Below are 20,488 nucleotides of genomic sequence, written 5' to 3' on the forward strand. Positions count from 1 at the left end.
TCAAAGAAAAAAAAAAATCTCTATACTCCAGTCAAAATTAATGCTACTCCAGTCAAAATTAATGCCACCTGGTTTCCTGAATATCTCTCCTCTGGGTTCTGTTCACGTGGTTCCCACTGCCTGGAAGGCCCTTCACCTGTCTGATTCCAGCCCAGCCTGTAAGTCTCAGCTTAAATGCCCCTTCCTTTGAGAAGCCCTCCAGCTGGATCAGACGTTGCCTCCGGGTCCCCCTCAGTCCCTAGGATCTCTCACAACTGCTCTGATTACTGGAGCATCATCTGTTATCCAGACAATGAGCTGAATAAATAAATAAATAAATAATTTATTATCCAGACAATAAAACAACCTCCCAAATTCCCCCTTGCTGGTCTTTCATAGCCAGCCCCATCCCCCAGCCCCAGGCAAATACGGATCTGCTCTCCCACGCTAGAGATCTGTTTTCTGAGAAAGTTATGTAATTGAAATCATACGATATGTAGCCTTTTGAGTCTGGCCTGTTTTGCTGCAACGTAAAACGTTTTGGGGCATAAAGCTTTGTTGCCTGTATCAATAGTTTGTTCCTTTCTGTTGCTGAGGAATGTTCCATTGTATGAATAGACCCAAGTTTATTTTATATTCACCCACTGAAGGACAATTGAGTGTTTCCAGCAATTGGTGATGATGAATAAAGCTGCTGTAAATAATCACGTACGGGTTATTTTTTTTTAACATGAACATAAAATTTCATTTCTAAATACTCAGCAGTGGGATTGCCAGGTTGTATGGTGGTTGTGTGTTTAGTGTTTTAAGGACCACCAAACTGTTTTCCAGAGTGGCTGTACCATTTTGCATTCCCACTATTCCGAACCAGAGTTCCTGGCCTTCTTCATCAATAGAAATTGACCAGAGGCCAGACAAGAAATTCAGACAAGTCTCTACTGGGTCCCTGCTGCAGCAGGAGTGGAGGGATTATAAAAAACAGGTTCTCTTGCTTGCACCTGGAGTGCTGGGGGAGCTGGTTCCTACACCGGGCAAGGGTGGGAGTGGGTCCAGGGTTCAAGACGGAAGTGTGGCTTAAGTGATCACCCACCTCCTGTGTGGGGTTTTGGTCTTTTTGTATTTTGTTCATAATTTGTCCCAACTGTGCATGCACACAGTTATTTTTAGTCCCATATAGTTTCTTTGTATTTTGCTGCTGGAGGAGACATTTGTCCAGTTGCAAGCACTGTGGCAAAGGGTCTCAGATACCAGCCTGTCTCACCACCAGCAGCATCTGAGAAGCCCAGTTTTTATGCATCCTCACCTGCACCTGGTGTTGTCGGTATTTTTAGTTTGAATTTAATCACTCAGTCATGTCCAACTCTTTGCGACCCCATGGACTGTAGCCCGCCAGGGTCCTCTGCCCATGGGATTCTCCAGGCAAGAATACTGGAGTGGGCGGCCCTTCCCTTCTCCAGGGGATCTTCCCGACCCAAGGATGGATCCCCGGTCTCCTGCATTGTGGGCAGATTCTTTACCATCTGAGCCACCATCCTAAGAAACATGAGCAAGCCTTTTATGGCTGCCGTCATGGGCCAAGGTGAAGAATTTGAACCTGAACATCTGAGCATACACTCGGTGCAAGGTATAGCCTACTTTTCTTGGCAGAACTGTTTTAAAGAGAACAGAAGTTGCTGGCCTGAGAAAACTTGGTCTACCTAGAAGCTGAAGTTTTGTTGAAGTCATTGCCAACTGCCCCCAAAATTAATTGTTAAAAACTGTCTTTCCTAACTTGTATCCAAGCCCCACCAGTTTTTTTTTTTTAATTCTTTGAAGGGGATATCTAGAACATCAAGTAAATATGGGTATATATATATATTATTTTTTCTCTAATATTTTACTCAAAGTGGGCTTCCCAGGTGGCTCAGTGGGTAAAGAACACACCTGCAATGCAACAGATGCATATGCAGTCTCTGGGTGGGGAAGATCTCCTGGAGAAGGAAATGTCAACCCACTCCAGTATTCTTGCCTGCGAAATCCCACAGACAGAGGAGTTTGGCAGGCTATAGTCCATACAGTAACAGAGAGTGGGACATGACTGAAAGGGCTGAGCACAAAGCACAATATTTCACTCAAAGGATAACTTTCTGTGCACCCTGGCGTGCATTGCTTTTCTCATTCCAATCCATTCCATATGCTTCAGGGACGTTGCTTTCGTTGTTTCTTTGGTTGAAATTCACGGCTCATTCTTTTTCATAGCTGCATAGTATTCCACTGCATAGAAATGGTGAAGCCAGCCCCACAGAAAGAATCATGTCCAATCTTGGCTGTTTAGTTGACACTGCTATGAATATCCTCATCATTTTCCATGGAAAGACTAGATTTCTAGAAACAGGCCTTCTGAGTCCAAGGGTTCAAGGGTTTGTAATTTGGAAACCTCCAGCTGATTTGTCCTCCACTTGCCATTTACCTAATGACACCTCTGCCTATGAAGGACAGGAGAGTCAGATCTTCCTGAAACAAATCAGAGGGTGTATCTGACCTGCTCTGCACCACTCCAGGGCTCCCCACAGCCTGCATGGCTATGCCCAGGCCCCCACTGGGAGGTCCTGCAAGACCCGCTTGCACAAATCCATCAGTTTTGAGTCTCAACTTTACCTCCCTGACCTCCACTTGGGAGACTTCCGTTTCTCTCCATCTTTGCTTTGTTGTTGTCATTCTACTTTATTTCTGTAAAAAATTCTAGGGAGTTCCCTGGTGGAGTACCCAGTGGTTAGGACTCTGTGCTCTCACTGCCATGGGCCCAGGTTAGGTCCCTGGTCAGGGAACTAAGATGCCACAAGTCACGCAGTGTGGTAATAAATTTTTTTAAATTTTCATTTATTTAATTATAATTTACTTCTCTCTTTTTTAAAAAAATTTATTACTTCTCTCCATCTGTTCATTGCTCGTCCCTCTGCCTAGAACTCCCTCCCTGATTCAGCCTGAACTTCAGGTCTCAGCACTGACATTACGGCTTCCCATGCCTGGCATACAGCAGGTGCTCAATAAATGCTGCTGGAGTGAATGAATGAATGAATAAATAAATGATGTGGAAAGGGAAGGAGGGGCAAGCTTATGGGGCACATAAGGGAGTCTATAGGCCACAGGGAGAAGCATGGCTCCTTCTCAGGGCAATGGGGAGCCACAACAGGCTTTAGGCTGGGATAGGCAATTTGAAAATTTTCTCTTATTTGTAGGGGCCATCTTTTTGTGCCTTTGGACCTTATCAGTGAAAGTATGTATGTGCCTAAAAGAGAACCCCTCATAGGATTCCCCCGGTCAAGTGCTTAAGAATCCACCTTCCAATGCAGAGGACGTGGGTTTGATCCCTGGTCAGGGAACCAAGATCCAACATGCCACAGAGCAACTAAGTCCCTGCACTGGAACTACTGAGCCCGAGTGCCACAACTAGAGAGAAGCCAGAACAACCAATATCCCGCGTGCTGCACCCAAGACTCCACAGCAGCCAAAAGGCAGAACAAAGCAAAAACAAACCAAAAAAATTAGAAAAATTATTTTAAAAAAAGAGAGAGAGAGAGAAACCCTCAGGGAACTTCCCTCGTGGCTCAGTAGCTAAGACTCTGCACTCTGAATCCAAGGGGCACAGGATCATGTTCCAACTAAGACCCAGTGCAGACAAATAAATAAATATTAAAAAACAAAGAAGAAGAAGTCCCCTCAGAAGGTAAAGGAAACCCATTACAAATCCATTACATAGGATACAATTATCAAAATATTTTTAAAAATTTGTCTATTTATTTGGCTGCACCAGGTCTTATTGGTGGCATATGAGGTCTTTGATCTTTGCAGCAGCATGCAAGATCACTAGTTGCGGCATGCAAACCCTTATTTGCAGCATGTGGGATCTAGTTCCCTGACCAGAGATGGAACTGGGGTCCCCTGCACTGGGACCGTGGAGTCTTAGCCATTGGACCGCCAGGGAAGTCCCTTAAAATTTGTTTAATTGTGATGGAATTTGTGCATCTTTGCTCACGCATTAAATAGCAAGAGAAATCCAATGGCAGCTCTAATGATTGCTATCGTTGGAAGCAGGGGCAGGACTGAGTGATGCATTTTTCCCCTCCAAATTCATGGACCCCCCTGAATTCTATTTGCAGACCTCTTGGATGTCTGGGAGCCCTGGAGGAAAATTCCCAGACATTGGAATGTGACAAGAGCACCAGAAATGAGCAAACTGGACAGAAGTGTCACTGGGAGGGATAAGAAGGGGTTACCAGGGACAGTGGATACATGTCCAGACAGACAAGCGTCCGGCAGCTTGACCATCTGTTCAAAGAAAAACAGGAAGCCTGTGGCCTGTCCCTCTGGCCTCTCTGGGCCCAGCCTTTGTCTTTGTGACTTACACTCCCAAAGGCAGTCCTGGACACCCCGAGCCAGCTCCCTGCTTCCTTCCCACAGTCCGGAAGTGGCAGGAAAAACAATCCAATGAGGCAGCATCTCCCAGGTTCTGTGCTCTCCTGACACCATCTCCTGGGCCTTGAATGTGGGCCCCCAGGATCAGCTCTGAGAGTAAATCCCCATTGCACAGGTAAGGAGGCTGAGGGCCAGACGGCCCCCTCCCCCATCCCCCACCTCTGCCGATCCAGGTCACTCAGCCTGGCTGTGGCCAAGCCGGGGCGGAATCCAGGTCTCTTCAGACTCTAAGTATTGCCTGTGATCAATCCTACTTTAAACTCACCACTGCCCACTGTATAGTCAAGGAACACTGCTCAGTATTATGAGCAGCCTGGATGGGACAGGGGTTTGGGGAAGAATGGATACATGTACACGAACGGCTGAGTCTCTTCACTGTTCACCTGAAACTATCACCACATTGTTAATCGGAGTCTCTTCACTGTTCACCTGAAACTATCACCACATTGTTAATCGGCTATACCCCAAAGCAAAATTAAAAGTTTTTTAAAAAAATAAATTCACCATTGACTGTGAGACACCTTTCATTCATTCATTCATCAAGTGATTCACCAAAGCGCCAAAATGCATCTGAAGAATCGAGCTTCCCAGGTGGCTCAGTGGTAAAGAGTCTGCATGCCAATGGAGGAGAAAGCAGGAGATGCGGGTCCAATTCATGGGTTGGAAAGATCCCCTGGAAGAAGAAAAGGCAACCCACGCCAATATTCTTCTTATGTGAAAAACTCACATGGGCAGAGGAGCCTGGCGGGCTACAGTCCACCAGGTCGAAAAGACTCGGACACAACTGAGCACATACATTTGGAGAACCCCTGGAGCAGTTTCCCGAATACGACAGACCCGCCCAAAAGTATGTGATTTGAGGTTGATGGCTGTTTCTCTTTGCACCTTGGTTTCCTGCCCCTATAGGCTGGTGACCTGGGGTGATGACACCACTTCCTGTGGTGACTCCAGGGCCCATACACAGCAGGTGGTCAGGAGATGCTTGCTGAATGGAAGTTCCCTGTACCCCTCTTTCCCAACCTGCCCTTATCAGCTTAACCCCCTACACCCCTCCCCTTGTGGCAAAAAGGTTCTCTGCCTGTGGGCAGAAGAGCTGGGGGAAGGAACAATTGTCCTGGTTGCACCATTCCTGCTGTGGGCACCAGAGGGCAGTGGGCACCCACGTTCAGCCTCCCCCTATATGCCCCCAACGCCCCTCAGTTTGGAAGTTGAGGAATTGACCAAATTGATCTCAGCTTCCCTGGTGGTCCAGTCGTTAAGAATCTGCCTGCCAATGCAGGGGTTATGGGTTCAATCCCTGGTCCAGGAAGATTTCTCATGCCACAAGGCAACTAAGCCCCAGTAACACAACTACGGAGCCTGTGCTCTAGAGCCCGGGAACTGCAATAAGAAGGCAGCACACCACAACCAGAGAAAGCACGTGCGCAGCAACGAACACCCAGCGCAGTTCAGTTCAGTCACTCAGTCATGTCCGACTCTTTGTGACCCCACGAATTGCAGCACACCAGGCCTCCCTGTCCGTCACCATCTCCTGGAGTTCACTCAGACTCACGTCCATCAAGTCTGTGATGCCATCCAGCCATCTCATCCTTGGTCGTCCCCTTCTCCTCCTGCCCCCAGTCTCTCCCAGCATCAGAGTCTTTTCCAATGAGTCAACTCTTCGCATCAGGTGGCCAAAGTACTGGAGCTTCAGCTTTAGCATCATTCCTTCCAAAGACATCCCAGGGCTGATCTCCTTCAGAATGGACTGGTTGGATCTCCTTGCAGTCCAAGGGACTCTCAAGAGTCTTCTCCAACACCACAGTTCAGAAACATCAATTCTTCGGCGTTCAGCCTTCTTCACAGTCCAACTCTCACATCCATACATGACCACAGGGAAAACCATAGCCTTGACTAGACGGACCTTAGTCGGTAATGTCTCTGCTTTTGAATATGCTATCTAGGTTGGTCATAACTTTTCTTCCAAGGAGTAAGCGTCTTTTAATTTCATGGCTGCAATCACCATCTGCAGTGATTTTGGAGCCCCCAAAAATAAAGTCTGACACCGTTTCCACTGTTTCCCCATCAATTTGCCATGAAGTGATGGGACCGGATGCCATGATCTTCATTTTCTGAATGTTGAGCTTTAGGCCAACTTTTTCACTCTCCTCTTTCACTTTCATCAAGAGGCTTTTTAGCTCCTCTTCACTTTCTGCCATAAGGGTGGTGTCATCTGCATATCTGAGTTATTGATATTTCTCCCGGCAATCTTGATTCCAGCTTGTGTTTCTTCCAACCCAGCGTTTCTCATGATGTACTCTGCATAGAAGTTAAATAAGCAGGGTGACAATATACAGCCTTGACATACTCCTTTTCCTATTTGGAACCAGTCTGTTGTTCCATGTCCAGTTCTAACTGTTGCTTCCTGACCTGCATATAGGTTTCTCAAGAGGCAGGTCAGGCGGTCTGGTATTCCCATCTCTTTCAGAATTTTCCACAGTTTATTATGATCCACACAGTCAAAGGCTTTGGCATAGTCAATAAAGCAGAAATAGATGTTTTTTGGAACTCTCTTCCTTTTTCCATGATCCAGCAGATGTTGGCAATTTGATCTCTGGTTCCTCTGCCCTTTCTAAAACCAGCTTGAACATCAGGGAGTTCACGGTTCACGTATTGCTGAAGCCTGGCTTGGAGAATTTTGAGCATTACCTTACTAGCATGTGAGATGAGTGCAATTGTGCGGTAGTTTGAGCATTCTTTGGTATTGCTTTTCTTTGGGATTGGAATGAAAACTGACCTTTTCCAGTCCTGTGGCCACTGCTGAGTTTTCCAAACTTGCTGGCATATTGAGTGCAGCACTTTCACAGCATCATCTTTCAGGATTTGAAACAGCTCAACTGGAATTCCATCACCTCCACTAGCTTTGTTCATAGTGATGCTTTCTAAGGCCCACTTGACTTCACTTTCCAAGATGTCTGGCTCTAGATTAGTGATCACATCATCATGATTATCTGGGTTGTGAAGATCTTTTTTGTACAGTTCTTCTGTGTATTCTTGCCACCTCTTCTTAATATCTTCTGCTTCTGTTAGGTCCATACCATTTCTGTCCTTTATCGAGCCCATCTTTGCATGAAATGTTCCCTTGGTATGTCTAATTTTCTTGAAGAGATCTCTAGTCTTTCCCATTCTGTTCTTTTCCTCTATTTCTTTGCATTGATCGCTGAAGAAGGCTTTCTTATCTCTTCTTGCTATTCTTTGGAACTCTGCATTCAGGTGCTTATATCTTTCCTTTCCTCCTTTGCTTTTCACCTCTCTTCTTTTCACAGCTATTTGTAAGGCCTCCCCAGACAGCCATTTTACTTTTTTGCATTTCTTTTCCATGGGGATGGTCTTGATCCCTGTCTCCTGTACAATGTCACGAGCCTCAGTCCATAGTTCATCAGGCACTCTATCTATCAGATCTAGGCCTTTAAATCTATTTCTCACTTCCACAGTATAATCATAAGGGATTTGATTTAGGTCATACCTGAATGGTCTAGTGATTTTCCCTACTTTCTTCAATTTAAGTCTGAATTTGGTAATAAGGAGTTCATGACCTGAGCCACAGTCAGCTCCTGGTCTTGTTTTTGTTGACTGTATAGAGCTTCTCCATCTTTGGCTGCAAAGAATATAATCAATCTGATTTCGGTGTTGACCATCTGGTGATGTCCATGTGTAGAGTCTTCTCTTGTGTTGTTGGAAGAGGGTGTTTGCTTTGACCAGTGCATTTTCTTGGCAAAACTCTATTAGTCTTTGCTCTGCTTCATTCCACATTCCAAGGCCAAATTTGCCTGCTACTCCAGGTGTTTCTTGACTTCCTACTTTTGCATTCCAGTCCCGTATAATGAAAAGGACATCTTTTTTGGGTGTTGGTTCTAAAAGGTCTTGTAGGTCTTCATAAAACCGCTCAACTTCAGCTTCTTCAGCATTACTGGTTGGGGCATAGACTTGGATAACTGTGATATTGAAAGGTTTGCCTTGGAAACAAACAGAGATCATTCTGTCCTTTTTGAGACTGCATCCAAGTACTGCATTTCGGACTCTTTTGTTGACCATGATGGCTACTCCATTTCTTCTGAGGGATTCCTGCCCGCAGTAGTAGATATAATGGTCATCTGAGTTAAATTCACCCATTCCAGTCCATTTTAGTTCTCTGATTCCTAGAATGTTGACGTTCACTCTTGCCATCTCTTGTTTGACCACTTCCAATTTGCCTTGATTCATGGACCTAACATTTCAGGTTCCTATGCAATATTGCTCTTTACAGCATCGGATCTTGCTTCTATTACCAGTCACATCCACAGCCAAGAATAAATAACTAAGTAAAATTTTAAGATGAAAAAAGGAATTGAACCCCCTGCCATCAGGCTGCTTTCTCCCACCACACCGAAAAAGAGTAGGCACCAGGCAGCAAGAAGGCATCAAGCCCTCTGGCCACTGGATCCTGTACCACTCCGTCTCATTCATTCTCTTATACAGCACCTATGGTATGTCCAGCCACGAGCTAAGCACTCAGGACATGGCAGTGAATAAGGCAGAGAAAAGTCCTTGCCTTTACGAAACTGACACGTAAGTAGGAGAAACAGATACCGTGGAATTGGGCAATTACAACCAAAGGTGATCAGGGCTGTGAGGGGCAAAGCAAGGGGCTAGAAGCGAGCGGGGCCCTGAGGAGGCCCTGACCCAACTTGGGCAGGGGAGGGAGGTGGTCAAGGAGACCTAAAGAATGGTTTGAAGCTCTTTCAGGTAAAGATTAGGGGAAATAGTGTTCCAGGCAGAGGGTACAGCGTGTGCAATGGTCTGGAGGCAGCTGGTTTTGACCCTGACAAAGAAGCAAAGGTACAACGCTACAATGATTCAAATAGTGAGGTCCTGGAACAGGCACTGAGCAGCAGGTCAAGAGAACAGAAGAAAGAGAGACAAATATTTATGGAGCGCTCACTGTGTACCAGGTGCTGGGGAACTCACACTCGAATTTTGTTGTTCAGTTGCTAAGTCGTGTTTGACTCTTTGCAACCCCATGGACTGTGGCAGACCAGCCTCCTCAGTCCTTCACTGTCTCCCAGAGTTTGCTCAAACTCAAGTCCACTGAGTCGGTGATGCCATCCAACCATCTCGTCCTCTGCCGTCCCCTTCTCCTCCTGCCCTCACTCTTTCCCAGCATCAGGGTCTTTTCCAATGAGTTGGCTCTTCGCATCAGGTGGCCAAAGTATTGGAGCTTAAACTTAAGCATCAGTCCTTCCAATGAATATTTAAGGTTGATTTCCTTTAGGATTGACTGTTTTGATCTCCTTGCTGTCCAAGGGATTCTCAAGAGTCTTCTCCAGCACCACCATTCAAAAACATCAGTTCTTTGGTGCTCAACATTCTTTATGGTTCAACTCTCACATCTGTACATGGCTACTGGGAAAACCAGTTTTAACTCTACAGACCTTTGTTGAAAAAGTGATGTCTCTGCTTTAGGCACGGATAACACAGGACAGGGCTTCCCTGATAGCTCAGTTGGTAAAGAATCTGCCTGTACTGCAGGAGACCCTGGTTCGATTCCCGAGTCAGGAAGATCCACTGGAGAAGGGATAGGCTACCCACTCCAATATTCTTGGGCTTCCCTTGTGGCTCAGCTGGTAAAGAATCTGCCCACAATGTGGGAGAGACCTGGTTTCAATCCCTGGGTTGGGAAGATCCCCTGGAGAAGGGAAAGGCTACCCACTCCAGTATTCTGGCCTGGAGAATTCCATGGACTGTATAGTTCATGGGGTCACAAAGAGTCAGACACGACTGAGCAACTTTCACTTCGCTTCATCTCAACACAGGACAGTGAAACGCATTGTGATCAGGGCCATCATGGGGGATGCATAGGCAACCGTGGGAGGCAGGGATGTCCTCACTGACACTTAAGGGATGAAGAAGGGATCAAACAGACAAGGTGTGGGTGGAACAGCATCCCAGGAGGAGGGAATAGCAGTGGGAAGCAGTGTGAAGAGAGATGGTCTTCAGTATCACTCCATCTCTCACATAAACATTCAACTTGCCTGCAAGTCAGTCTACCCAGAGCCCATCCACTTCTGGGCCATCTCCACAGCCCCTCCCTAACTCAGCCCAGGCATCTCCCACCTGGGCCAGTGCAGTCCCTCCTCCCAGATCTGCAGGTTGGCACCATCAGACCCCACCATCTGTTCCCCTACATCAGCCAGAGGAGGCTGAAGTCCCCACCAAGCTTAGCCTCAGTCTTTTTTTTTTTTTTTAATATTTATTTTAGTTTTGGCTGTGCTAAGTCTCTGTTGCTGCAGGTGGGCTTACCCTGGTGGCAGTGAGTGGGGGCCACTCTCCAGTTGTGGTGGCTTCACTTGTTGCAGAACACGGGCTCTAGGGCACGCAGGCTTCAGTACATGGGCTCCGGAGCGTGGGCTTGTTAGTTGTGGCACATGGGTTTGGTTTCTCCGCGGCATGTGATATCTTTCCGAATCAGGGATAGAACCTGTGTCCCTTGCATTGCAAAGAGGATTCTTAACCACTGGAGCACCAGTGAAGCCTGGCCCCTGTTTGAGCAGCTGCCAGGGTCCAGTCCAGCTTGGTGGTACCTTGAAGAGTACCTGTCTTGCCAATCAGATCTGGTTGGCATGGGGGTGGGCAGGTTGCTGGGGCAAGGCCTTTATTGGAGGGATCTGGGGCTTCCCTAATGATTCAGTAGGTAAAGAATCACTTGTGATGTAAGAAGAGACACAGGAGATTCAGGTTCAATCCCTGGGTCAGGAAGATCCCCTGGACAAGGTAATGGCAACCCATTCCATTATTCTTGCCTCAAAAATCCCATGGACAGAGGAGCCTGGTGGGCTACAGTTGAAAAGGTTGCAAAGAGTTGGACAAGCCTGAGCAACTAAACACACAAGGCCAAGATAGTGGACGAGTCAACTTCCACTAGACACTGAGCCTCAGTACACGCTCACTGCAACACAACAGTAAGCTAAATGACACACCCCAGGTGCCATGACAGTTCCAAGACGGACCACCAAGGTCAAAAAGTGAGTGGTGGCCCAATTCCTGGAAATTCCCACCTCCTTCCCCCAAGTAGCTAGAATGCTCCTCCTGCTTATTAGCCTATGAAATTATCCATCCCTCTAAAAACTGACAAGCCCATCCCCTGGTCCCGGTCTTGCCTTCTGAGATGGCTCCTACTCTGTGGAGTGTGTTCTCTCTAAATAAACCCACTTCTTACCTATCACTTTGTCTCTCACTGAATTCTTTCTGCGAGGAGGCAGTGAGAATCTGAAGTTCATTAAGTCCTGAGATCAAGTGTGTGATCTCAGTTAAAAGATCGTGGCTTCCCAATCTGAGTTATGTGGTTTTGCTAAGGCAGGGTTCATAGTCCCACCTGGCCCCTGCATGGAATCAACTCCTAGAAGGGCCTGGAGCTTAGTACTGACCACAGCCCTCACAAAGCAGACAAGGAAACAGAAGCTGAGAGGCTGCGAGATTTACCGTGGGTCATACCACGTGACCTGGATTGGAACCTGACTGATATTTATCTTAAAAAAAAATATTTATTTACTTATTTGGCTGCGCTGGGTCTCAGCTGCAGCACACTGGAGCTTTAGTCTTTGTTGCAGGCTCTTTAGTCATAGAAAGGTGAAAGTGAAAGTTGCTCAGTCGTGTCCGACTCTTTGCGACCCCATGGACTATACACAGTTTATGGAGTTCTTCAGGCCAGAATACTGGAGTGGGTAGCCTTTCCCTTCTTCAAAGGATCTTCCCAACGCAGGAATCGAACCCAGGTCTCCTGCATTGCAGGCATATTCTTTACCAGCTGAGCCACCAGGGAAACCCAAGAATACTGGAGTGGGTAGTCGCAGAATGCAGGATTGTAGTTGCCTCCTGTGAACTCTCAGTTGTGGCATGTGGGACCAGTTCCCTGACCAGGGATTGAATCCAGACCCCCTGCATTGGGAATGTGGAGTCTCCCACTGGACAGCCGGGGAAATCCCCCAACTGGTATTTAGAGAAAACCACTTTGGAGTCAGGCTCCCTGGGCCACAGATCTGGAAGGACAGATCTGAAACTGATTGACTGGGTGAAATAGGGCAAGTCACTCTGCCCCTCTGGGTCTCAGTTTCCTCATCTGGACAAGGGGTATGTGACAGCACCCGCTTGTGTGGAGGGAGGGAAACAGCACGTACAAAAGCCCTGAAAGAGCGCTGCGCCCTAAAGCTTAGAGCCATGTGGAGAAGGTAGGCAGCCGGAGTGGCGTGATTATGGGAGACAGTGGGAGGAGGGAAGGGCAGGCTGGTGTCGCGATCAGAGCCAGAGCCTTTGTGGCTGCAGTGAGGACTTTGGCTTTTACCCTGAATGAAGTGGGAGCCATGAACGAGATTCTAAGCAGAGGAGGGACCTGATGCCAGTGTTCCCAGGCTCCTTCTGACCATGGAGGCGTGAGGGCAGGAACGGGAGACTGGGTAGGATGAGGCCTGGGCTGGAAAGAGGCAGAGAGGAGTGGTGAAACCTGCCAGTCTTTGCTCACCTTCAAGCTTCCAGCCCAGCAGCTCCCAGCAGCCTGAAGGCAAGGCAGGGACTTGGGCCTGCCACACTGCAGGTTGCATTGAGGGTGGGGTGAGGCAGGGAGGGATGGGTGGGGTTACACCTGGTGCCTCCCAAGCCAAAGTGGCTGGACAACTGGGGCAGGTGTGTGGGCTGCTGACACACTTGTGCACGCACCACAAGCCAGGCTGTGCCCTCAGGAGCCTGGGGCTACAAGGCAGGGCTACAGTGTTCCCCCACCATCCAGGCCCCCCTACTGTGGGCTCAGGATCCGACACTGATCCACTGGGCAACTGGGGCAAATCACTGTTTCTCTTGTTCAATCACTAAGTTGTGTCCAGCTCTTTGCAACCCCATGGACTGCACCAGGAGAGGCTCCTCTTTCCTCCACTACTTCCTGTAGTTGGCTCAAATTCATGTCCATTGAATCCGTGATGCTATGTATCCATTTCATCCTCTGCCTGTTTCTTTGGGCCTCATCTGTAAAAGGGAAGGGGTATTGCCAGCACCCATTCGCAGGAATGGGCTTCCCTGGTAGCTCAGTTGGTAAAGAATTCACCTGCAAGGCAGGAGACCCCGGTACAATCCCTGGGTGGGGAAGATCCGCTGGAGAAGGGATAGGCTACCCACTGCAGTAGTCTAGGGCTTCCCTTGTGGCTCAGCTGGTAAAGAATCCGCCTGCAATCTGGGAGACCTGGGTTTGATCCCTGGTTTGGGAAGATCCCCTGGAGAAGGAAAAGGCTACCCACTCCAGTACTCTGGCCTGAAGAATTCCATGGACTGGGGTCGCAAAGAGTCAGACACAACTGAGTGACTTTCACTTTCACACACAGGACTGGAAACAGTACGTGCAAAGGCCCCCAAGGTACAGCTCTTCCCTAGTGTGATTCAGTCCCCAATTCTACCTAGGACATCTTCTGACCAGGGCTAGAAGGGCCTTCAGAAGGAGGCACCTGTCCATGCAAAGGCGGAGAGGTGAGCAAGAAGCTGGATATGCAGATGGTAAATGAGGGCTGGAGAATTCCTCTAAGACTGCTGCAGTGGGACCGAGACAGGAACCACTGGGGAGAGATCTGAGACCACATATTGGCCAAGACGTCCCCACATCCTCCTTCCACTGGAGGCGGCCCCAGGGAGCAGCCTCCCCGACTGGCTCTTGCAGATCCCACCACCACGTCCTGGGTCACATCCCTTAGTAGGCGCCTCGGAACCTGTCTGGACCCCTGTGCCTCTCTCACCACAGACTGCGCTGTGCTAAGTCACTTCAGTCGTGTCCAACTCTTTGTGACGCTATAGACTGTAGCCCGCCAGGCTCCTCTGTCCACGGAATCTCCCAGGCAAGAATACTGCAGTGCGTTGCCATTTGCTACTCCAGGGGCTCTTCCCCCACCCAGGGATCCCACCCGCAGTCTCTTGCCTCTACTGCGCAGGCAGGTGGATTCTTTACCACTTCTCCACCTGGGAAGCCCGTGCCTCAGTTTTGTTCAGTCGCTCAATCGTGTCCAGCTCTTTGCGACCCCAAGGACTGCAGCACACCCCGCCTCCCTGCCCCTTACCATCGCCCAGAGTTTGCCCAAGTTCATGTTCATTGCATCGTTTATGTTGTCCGGCCATGTCATCCTCTGACGCCTTCTTCTTCTGTCCTCGATTTTTCCCAGCATCAGGGACTTTTCCAATGAGTCCTCTGTTCACATCAGATGACCAAAATACTGGAGCTTCAGCTTCAGCATGAGTCCTTCCGGTGAATATTTAGGGTTGATCTCTTAAGATTGACTGGTTTGATCTCCTTGCCGTCCAAGGGGCTTTCAGGAGTCTCCTCCAGCACCATAGGTCGAAGGCATCAATTCTTTGGCCTTCTGCCTTCTTTACGGTGCCTCAGCTTACTCGTCTGTAAAATGGAAGAAACGATAGGTCTCCCCCCACCCCACCTCCGTTCACCCCCTACCCCACACATGAGAACTACAGGGCTTTGCTTAATAAACGCTGGAGATGATACTTAATGGTGCTTATAGTGACTGCTAGCCAGAGGGCAGAAAGAGCCTCCCAGGGGAGGGAGTCAGAGACCCGCCCCAGTCCCGTGTCTTCTCCTTCTCTGCCCACCTCAGAGCCTCAGCTTCCCCAGCTCAGCCCCGAGGGCACGAGGGCGGCCCGGGGGACCCGCGCCCCTCCGGCCGGCAGGGGCAGCACAGAGCGGCCCGGGACACCCGGAAGGGCCCCGCCCCCGGCCCGGCCCCGCCTAGCCCTGGCTGCCCAGAACCGGGAGGCGCTGCGGCGGCGGCGTTCGCGGCGGGGACCGTACGCGCGGCAGCAGCGGCGAGGCCGGCGGCTGGACGCGCGGGGCGCCATGGCGGCCGCCGAGCGCCGCGCCTTCGCGCACAAGATCAACAGGTAGAGCGGCCGTCGGGCCCCCTCCCGGGCCGCCCCCACGTGTCCGAGCCCCGCCCCGGGGCGGCCCAGCCCTCCCCCGCCTGGGCGCCCCTCATTCAAGCCCCTCGGGTCTTCGTCAGGTCCGCCCGCTTCCTCCGGCCCGGGGGGCGCAGGCGTGGGGAGGTAGGGAGGGCGGCGGGGGTAGGGACTGGGGGTCGTGTCGGGGCTGCGGGCGCGATGGTAGCGGAGGTCCGCCCTCGGAACCGGTGGGGCGCGTGGGGGTGTGTCCGGGGGCCTTCCTGGAGGAGGTGGCTCCCGCGCCTCCTCACCAGCTCCTGGCCGATTCCCGGCCCTCGAACCCCAGGGCGTGGGAGTTGGGGGGCTCTTTCCATCCCATCTGTGCCTCGTGTGGGGCGGGAATGCACCAGGCGCCGGAATTTGGGGCCGGGGATGGCGTTCCTGGCGGCCCTTGAACCCCCTAAGGAAGTTTCCCGTGCTCTCCTCCCCGCCAGGGTCCCGTGCCTAGTTGTCTGGGGCGGGTGGCGGGGGGTGGGGACGGGGACAGCTGTGGATGTACCCCCGCCCCCAGCCCTGCTTCAGGCTCTCCTAGCACCGCCTGGACGCGCTGGAGATGCATGGGTGATTGAATGGAAGGAGTGGGGGCTGGGGACAGAACCAGCTGGTGGGCAGACGGGGGAGGGGACGGGCGCCAGGCGCTGGGGAATCCGTTTCCGTGGCCACTGGAGACTAAGAGACTCGGCCCGGGGAGGGGGATGTCGGCCTCCCTGGGGCTGAAGGGCCTCCCCCCACTACTCTGGTCTGTACCTCCAGTAGGGCATTCAGAATCTGCTGGGGGCAGGGAAGCGGTTCTCTTGTATTAGGGGGTGGGCCGGGACACCCTGTGTGTCCAGCACTGCCCTGATGGAGACCCCGGAAAAGAACCCACCCTTGGGGGCAGATACAATGGGGCAGACAGAGGAGAAGCAGGATAAAGTAGATTACATGTTAGTGGTAAGCAGTGTGGGGACATACCAGGCAGAGATGGGAGGTGATGAGTGTGAGTACTACTTTAGACCTGGGAATCAGGATCAGGAAGGCCTGGAGAAGAAGATGACATGTAAACAAAGATCCGAAGGCGATGAGGGAGGGATCCACGCCCGGATGTGGGGGGAAGGGCCTGTGCAAAGGCCCAGGGGCAGGAGCAGGCGGGGTGTGTCTATAGATATCTGAGGACAGCCCGCCTTCCTTGGTGCCTCAGATGGTAAGGAATCCACATGCAGTGTGGGAGACCTGGGTTTGATCCCTGGGTTGGGAAGATTCTCTGGAGGAGGGCATGGCAACCCACTCCAGTCTTCTTGCCTGGAGAATCTCCAGGGACAGAGGACCCTGGTGGGCTACAGTCTGTAGGGTCGCAAAGAGTCAGACACAACTGAGCGACTAAGCACATAGCAGGCTGGAGCAGAGTGAGAAAGGGGCTGTGAGAATGGGTTGCACAGGGCTTGTGGGTTATGGGGAGGAGTTCAACTTTTACCCTGGGTGAGGTGGGAGCCATGGAGAGTTCAGAACAGAGGAGGGACGCTGTGACCTGGTGTCTGGGCGCATATCAGTTGGGCAGTTTTTACGTTCTGCTATCTCTGTGTCTGAATTGTCCCTCTGTCTTGGACCTTCCGTGTTTCTGAGCCTGGGGAGGTTATTACTGTTTCTTTGCCACTCAAGTCCCTGTGTCCTTGCGTCCTGGCTTCCACTCAAGTGAGAAGCAGAGGCCCCGGGTTTTGCCCTGGGAGATGGATACTGTAGAGCTCAGGGTAAGAAAAGCAGAAAAAGGTCCTGGGGCTGCCATGTTGTCGTTGTTAGTTGTTAAAGTGGAAGTGAAGTCGCTCAGTAGTGTCCAACTCTTGCGACCCTTGAACTGTAGCCCACCAAGCTCCTCCATCCATGGGATTCTCCAGGCAAGAATACCCGAGTGGGTTGCCATTTCCTTCTCCAGGGGATCTTCTCAACCCAGGGATTGAACCCAGGTCTCCCACATTGCAGGCAGATGCTTTAACCTCTGCACCACCAAGTCGTGTCTAACTCTTTTGCCACCCCATGGACTGTAGCCCACCAGGCTTCTCTGTCTATGGGATTTCCCAGGCAAGAATACTGGGGTGGGTTGCCATTTCCTTCTCTGGGGGATCTTCCCAACCCAGGGATCAAACCTGTGTCTCCTGGATGGCAGGTAGATTCTTTACGGATGAGTCAGATTCTACCCCACCACCGGGGAAGCCCTGGGGCCCTAGTGAACCACAAACAAGTGGCGCAAGTCTTCCGGCCACCCTCTGACAGGGTCTGCAGAACAGTCTAGTGGGCACCCAGGTGTCTACATGCTGAGACCTAGGCCTGTATTCATCTCCTTGTTTGCTCAAATCATTCATTCCAAAATGCCACATTAACCTGCATGTTAAACTGTCCCCCAGGTTCCTAATGAACAGGCTCATTTAAAACGAAGATTTGTAGGGACAACTTAAAAATACAAACTCATGTAGCCAATGGTTAGGACTCCAGGCTTCCACTGCAGGGGGCATGGGTTCGATCCCTGGTCTGGAACTAAGATCCCGCAAGCCATGTATCCAGGAAAAAAAAGTGATGGTCATTGTCACCATTCCAGGTTGGATTTTATTTTAAAGAATACAAGTGAAAAAAAAAAAAAAAAAGAACATTGTGTTGCATACAGTACCATTTGTCCATATTGTTTGTGCTCAGTTGTATCTGACTCTTTGCAACCCTATGGACTTAAGCCCACTGGGCTCCTTTGTCTGTGGGATTCTCCAGGCAAGAATACTGGAATGGGTTGCCATTTTCTTCTACAAGGGTTCTTCCCGATCCAGGGATCGAATCCACATCTCTTGCATCTCCTGCATTGAATTGTCTCCTGCACTGCAGCAGGATTTACCATTTGAGCCACCATGATGGATGATATGCCAAGTTTAAAAGAGTAATTATGAAACAAATTGCAGGACTTCCCTGCTGGCCTACTGGTTAAAACTCTGTGCTTCCAATGCAGGAGGTACAGGTTCCATCCCTGGTCAGGGAACTAAGATCCCACATGCCTTGCAGTGCGGCCAAAAAATTGAAAAAAAGAAAGAAACAAATGCCATGGAAGAAGTCACTTGGATCAAAACACGGGCTGTCTCTACCTTCCTGAGCCTTCCCACTCTAGCCGCCCTCCCAGGTGATCTGCGCGTGGTTCTGCTCCTTAGGGAACTACCATGCTGATGGCTGCTACTATCGTTTCCCCACTTGCATTATAATTTCTTCATTTAATTTGGCTTCCTGTCTGCTCTGAGTCGGTTTTGCCTGTTTAGAACATCCCGTAAATGGAACCGCATGGAATGTCGAGTCCTCTGTGGCAGCGAGATGTCAGGAGAAGGGCTCATCTGTGTTGCTGCTTATAGTCAGACACATCCCTTTTCATCTTTGCATGCTATTCCCTCTGCTTGTGTATTCTCCATCTTCAGTCAAGGAACTTGTGGGTTGTTTCCCTTTGAGGTTGTCATGATCAGAGCTACCATGAACATTCTTGGCCATGTGTTTCCTCCTGAGTATCTACACCTCAAAGTGGAATTGCTGGATTGGCATGTTTTCACTTTGCTTGTTCATTTGCAGATGGTTTTCCAAAGGGATTCCCCCAGTAGCAGATGAGAATTCCTAATCCCTGGTGGCATGCATATTATTTGCTTTCAAATTTTGCCAGCACTCATATTATTTGCCGTGCCAGCACTCACTGTTCGCCTTTAAATTTTTCTGCCAGTCCAGGAGGTGTGTGTATAGGGTGGGATATGAAGAGGAATCTCTTTATGGTTTTATTTTTTGAATTTTATTTTTGGCTGCACCGCGTGGCTTGTGGGACTTTAGTTCCCCGACCGGGGCTTGAACTCATGCCTCCTGCAGTGTAAGTGCAGAGTCCTAACCACTGAACCCCCAGGGAATTCCCTCTTTATGTGTGTGTGTGTGTTTTAAGATTTTTTAAATTTATTTACTTATGTTTATTTTTGGCTGCGCTGGGATCTTTGTTGCTGCTTGAGGACTGTTCTCTAGTGGTGGCGAGCAGGGGCTGCTCTGTAGTTGCGGTGCTCTGGCTTCTCACTGCAGTGGCTTCTCTTGTTGCAGAGCACAGGCTCAGTAGTTATAGCACACGGGCTTAGTTGCTCCGCTGTCTATAGGATCTTCCCCGATCAGGGATTAAACCTGTATCTCCTGCACTGGCAGGAGGATTTCTTTTTTTTTAACCACTGAGCCACCAGGAGAGCCCTATAGTTTTGTATTTATTCATTTTCTTCCCTCAGTTTTTGCAGACTTATGTCAAATTCCAAAGCTTATGTCATTCCTATTTCTGGTTTTATCATCCTCCTTCCCTGTAAGAGTAGACCTCTGTTAATCTGACCAGCCCTAGGGGGAGGTCCACAGTCTCACATGAATTCCTAGTGATGCCTCTGCTTCCTCTTTCCCGTCAGGCACCTCTTTAGAATCACATCAGGTTGTCAGGTTTTCACCTTAGAAAGATTGATCTCATCAATCAAATTTTCAGACCCGTTCCTGAGAAAACCCACTAAATTCAGCTCAGCATTTTGCCTGCCTTTTGTAATGTGGTCCACGGGGACATCTGAAGCACATCTGATGTGGGAGTGAGACAGAGGAGTGGGTACTGACTCCGGGTGAGGGTCCTGAGCATCCGCAAGGGTGGGGCTGTGCTTAGTGAGACACAAAGGATGGTGGGAGGGCAGGTTATCTGTGTGTGTGTAAGTTGCTAAGTTGTGTCTGACTCTTTGCAACTCCATGAACTGTAGCCTGCCAAGTTCCTCTGTCCATGGAATTCTGCAGGCAAGAGTATTGGAGTGGGTTGCCATTCCCGTCTCCAGATTCTCTGTATGGGCCCAGTTAATCTGTATAGCATAGATTTGAAGATTTGTCGGTGTTCAGATGGTGCTGAAGGCCGATACTGGGTGGGACCGCTCTGGGGGCAGGTAAGGGGCAGGTGTTCTGCCGTCTCTGTTCTTGGCTCTGCTCCCTGTCACGGGCGCCGTGGCATGCCTAACGCTGAAGGACTTTGACCCCCAGCTGACCAGGGTTCCATTCTGGGTGCTGCTGTGTGACCCCC

General features: G+C 49.9%; 1 protein-coding gene across 9 annotated transcripts in view; it reads left to right on the forward strand.

Moving 5' to 3' along the window:
• Nucleotides 1-15,274: 15,274 nt before the first annotated feature.
• Nucleotides 15,275-20,488, forward strand: part of DOCK6 (dedicator of cytokinesis 6) — a 47,552-nt gene continuing 42,338 nt past the window's right edge. For all 9 annotated transcript variants that reach the window (XM_040240651.1, XM_040240652.1, XM_040240658.1 and 6 more), the window contains exon 1: nucleotides 15,275-15,372. In XM_040240651.1, coding sequence (XP_040096585.1) covers nucleotides 15,329-15,372 — 44 coding nt within the window. In that variant the 5' untranslated portion in view covers nucleotides 15,275-15,328. The remainder of the gene's footprint in view (nucleotides 15,373-20,488) is intronic.

The sequence above is a fragment of the Oryx dammah genome, unplaced genomic scaffold, assembly GCF_014754425.2.
Source record: "Oryx dammah isolate SB20612 unplaced genomic scaffold, SCBI_Odam_1.1 HiC_scaffold_5, whole genome shotgun sequence".
NCBI lineage: Eukaryota > Metazoa > Chordata > Mammalia > Artiodactyla > Bovidae > Oryx > Oryx dammah.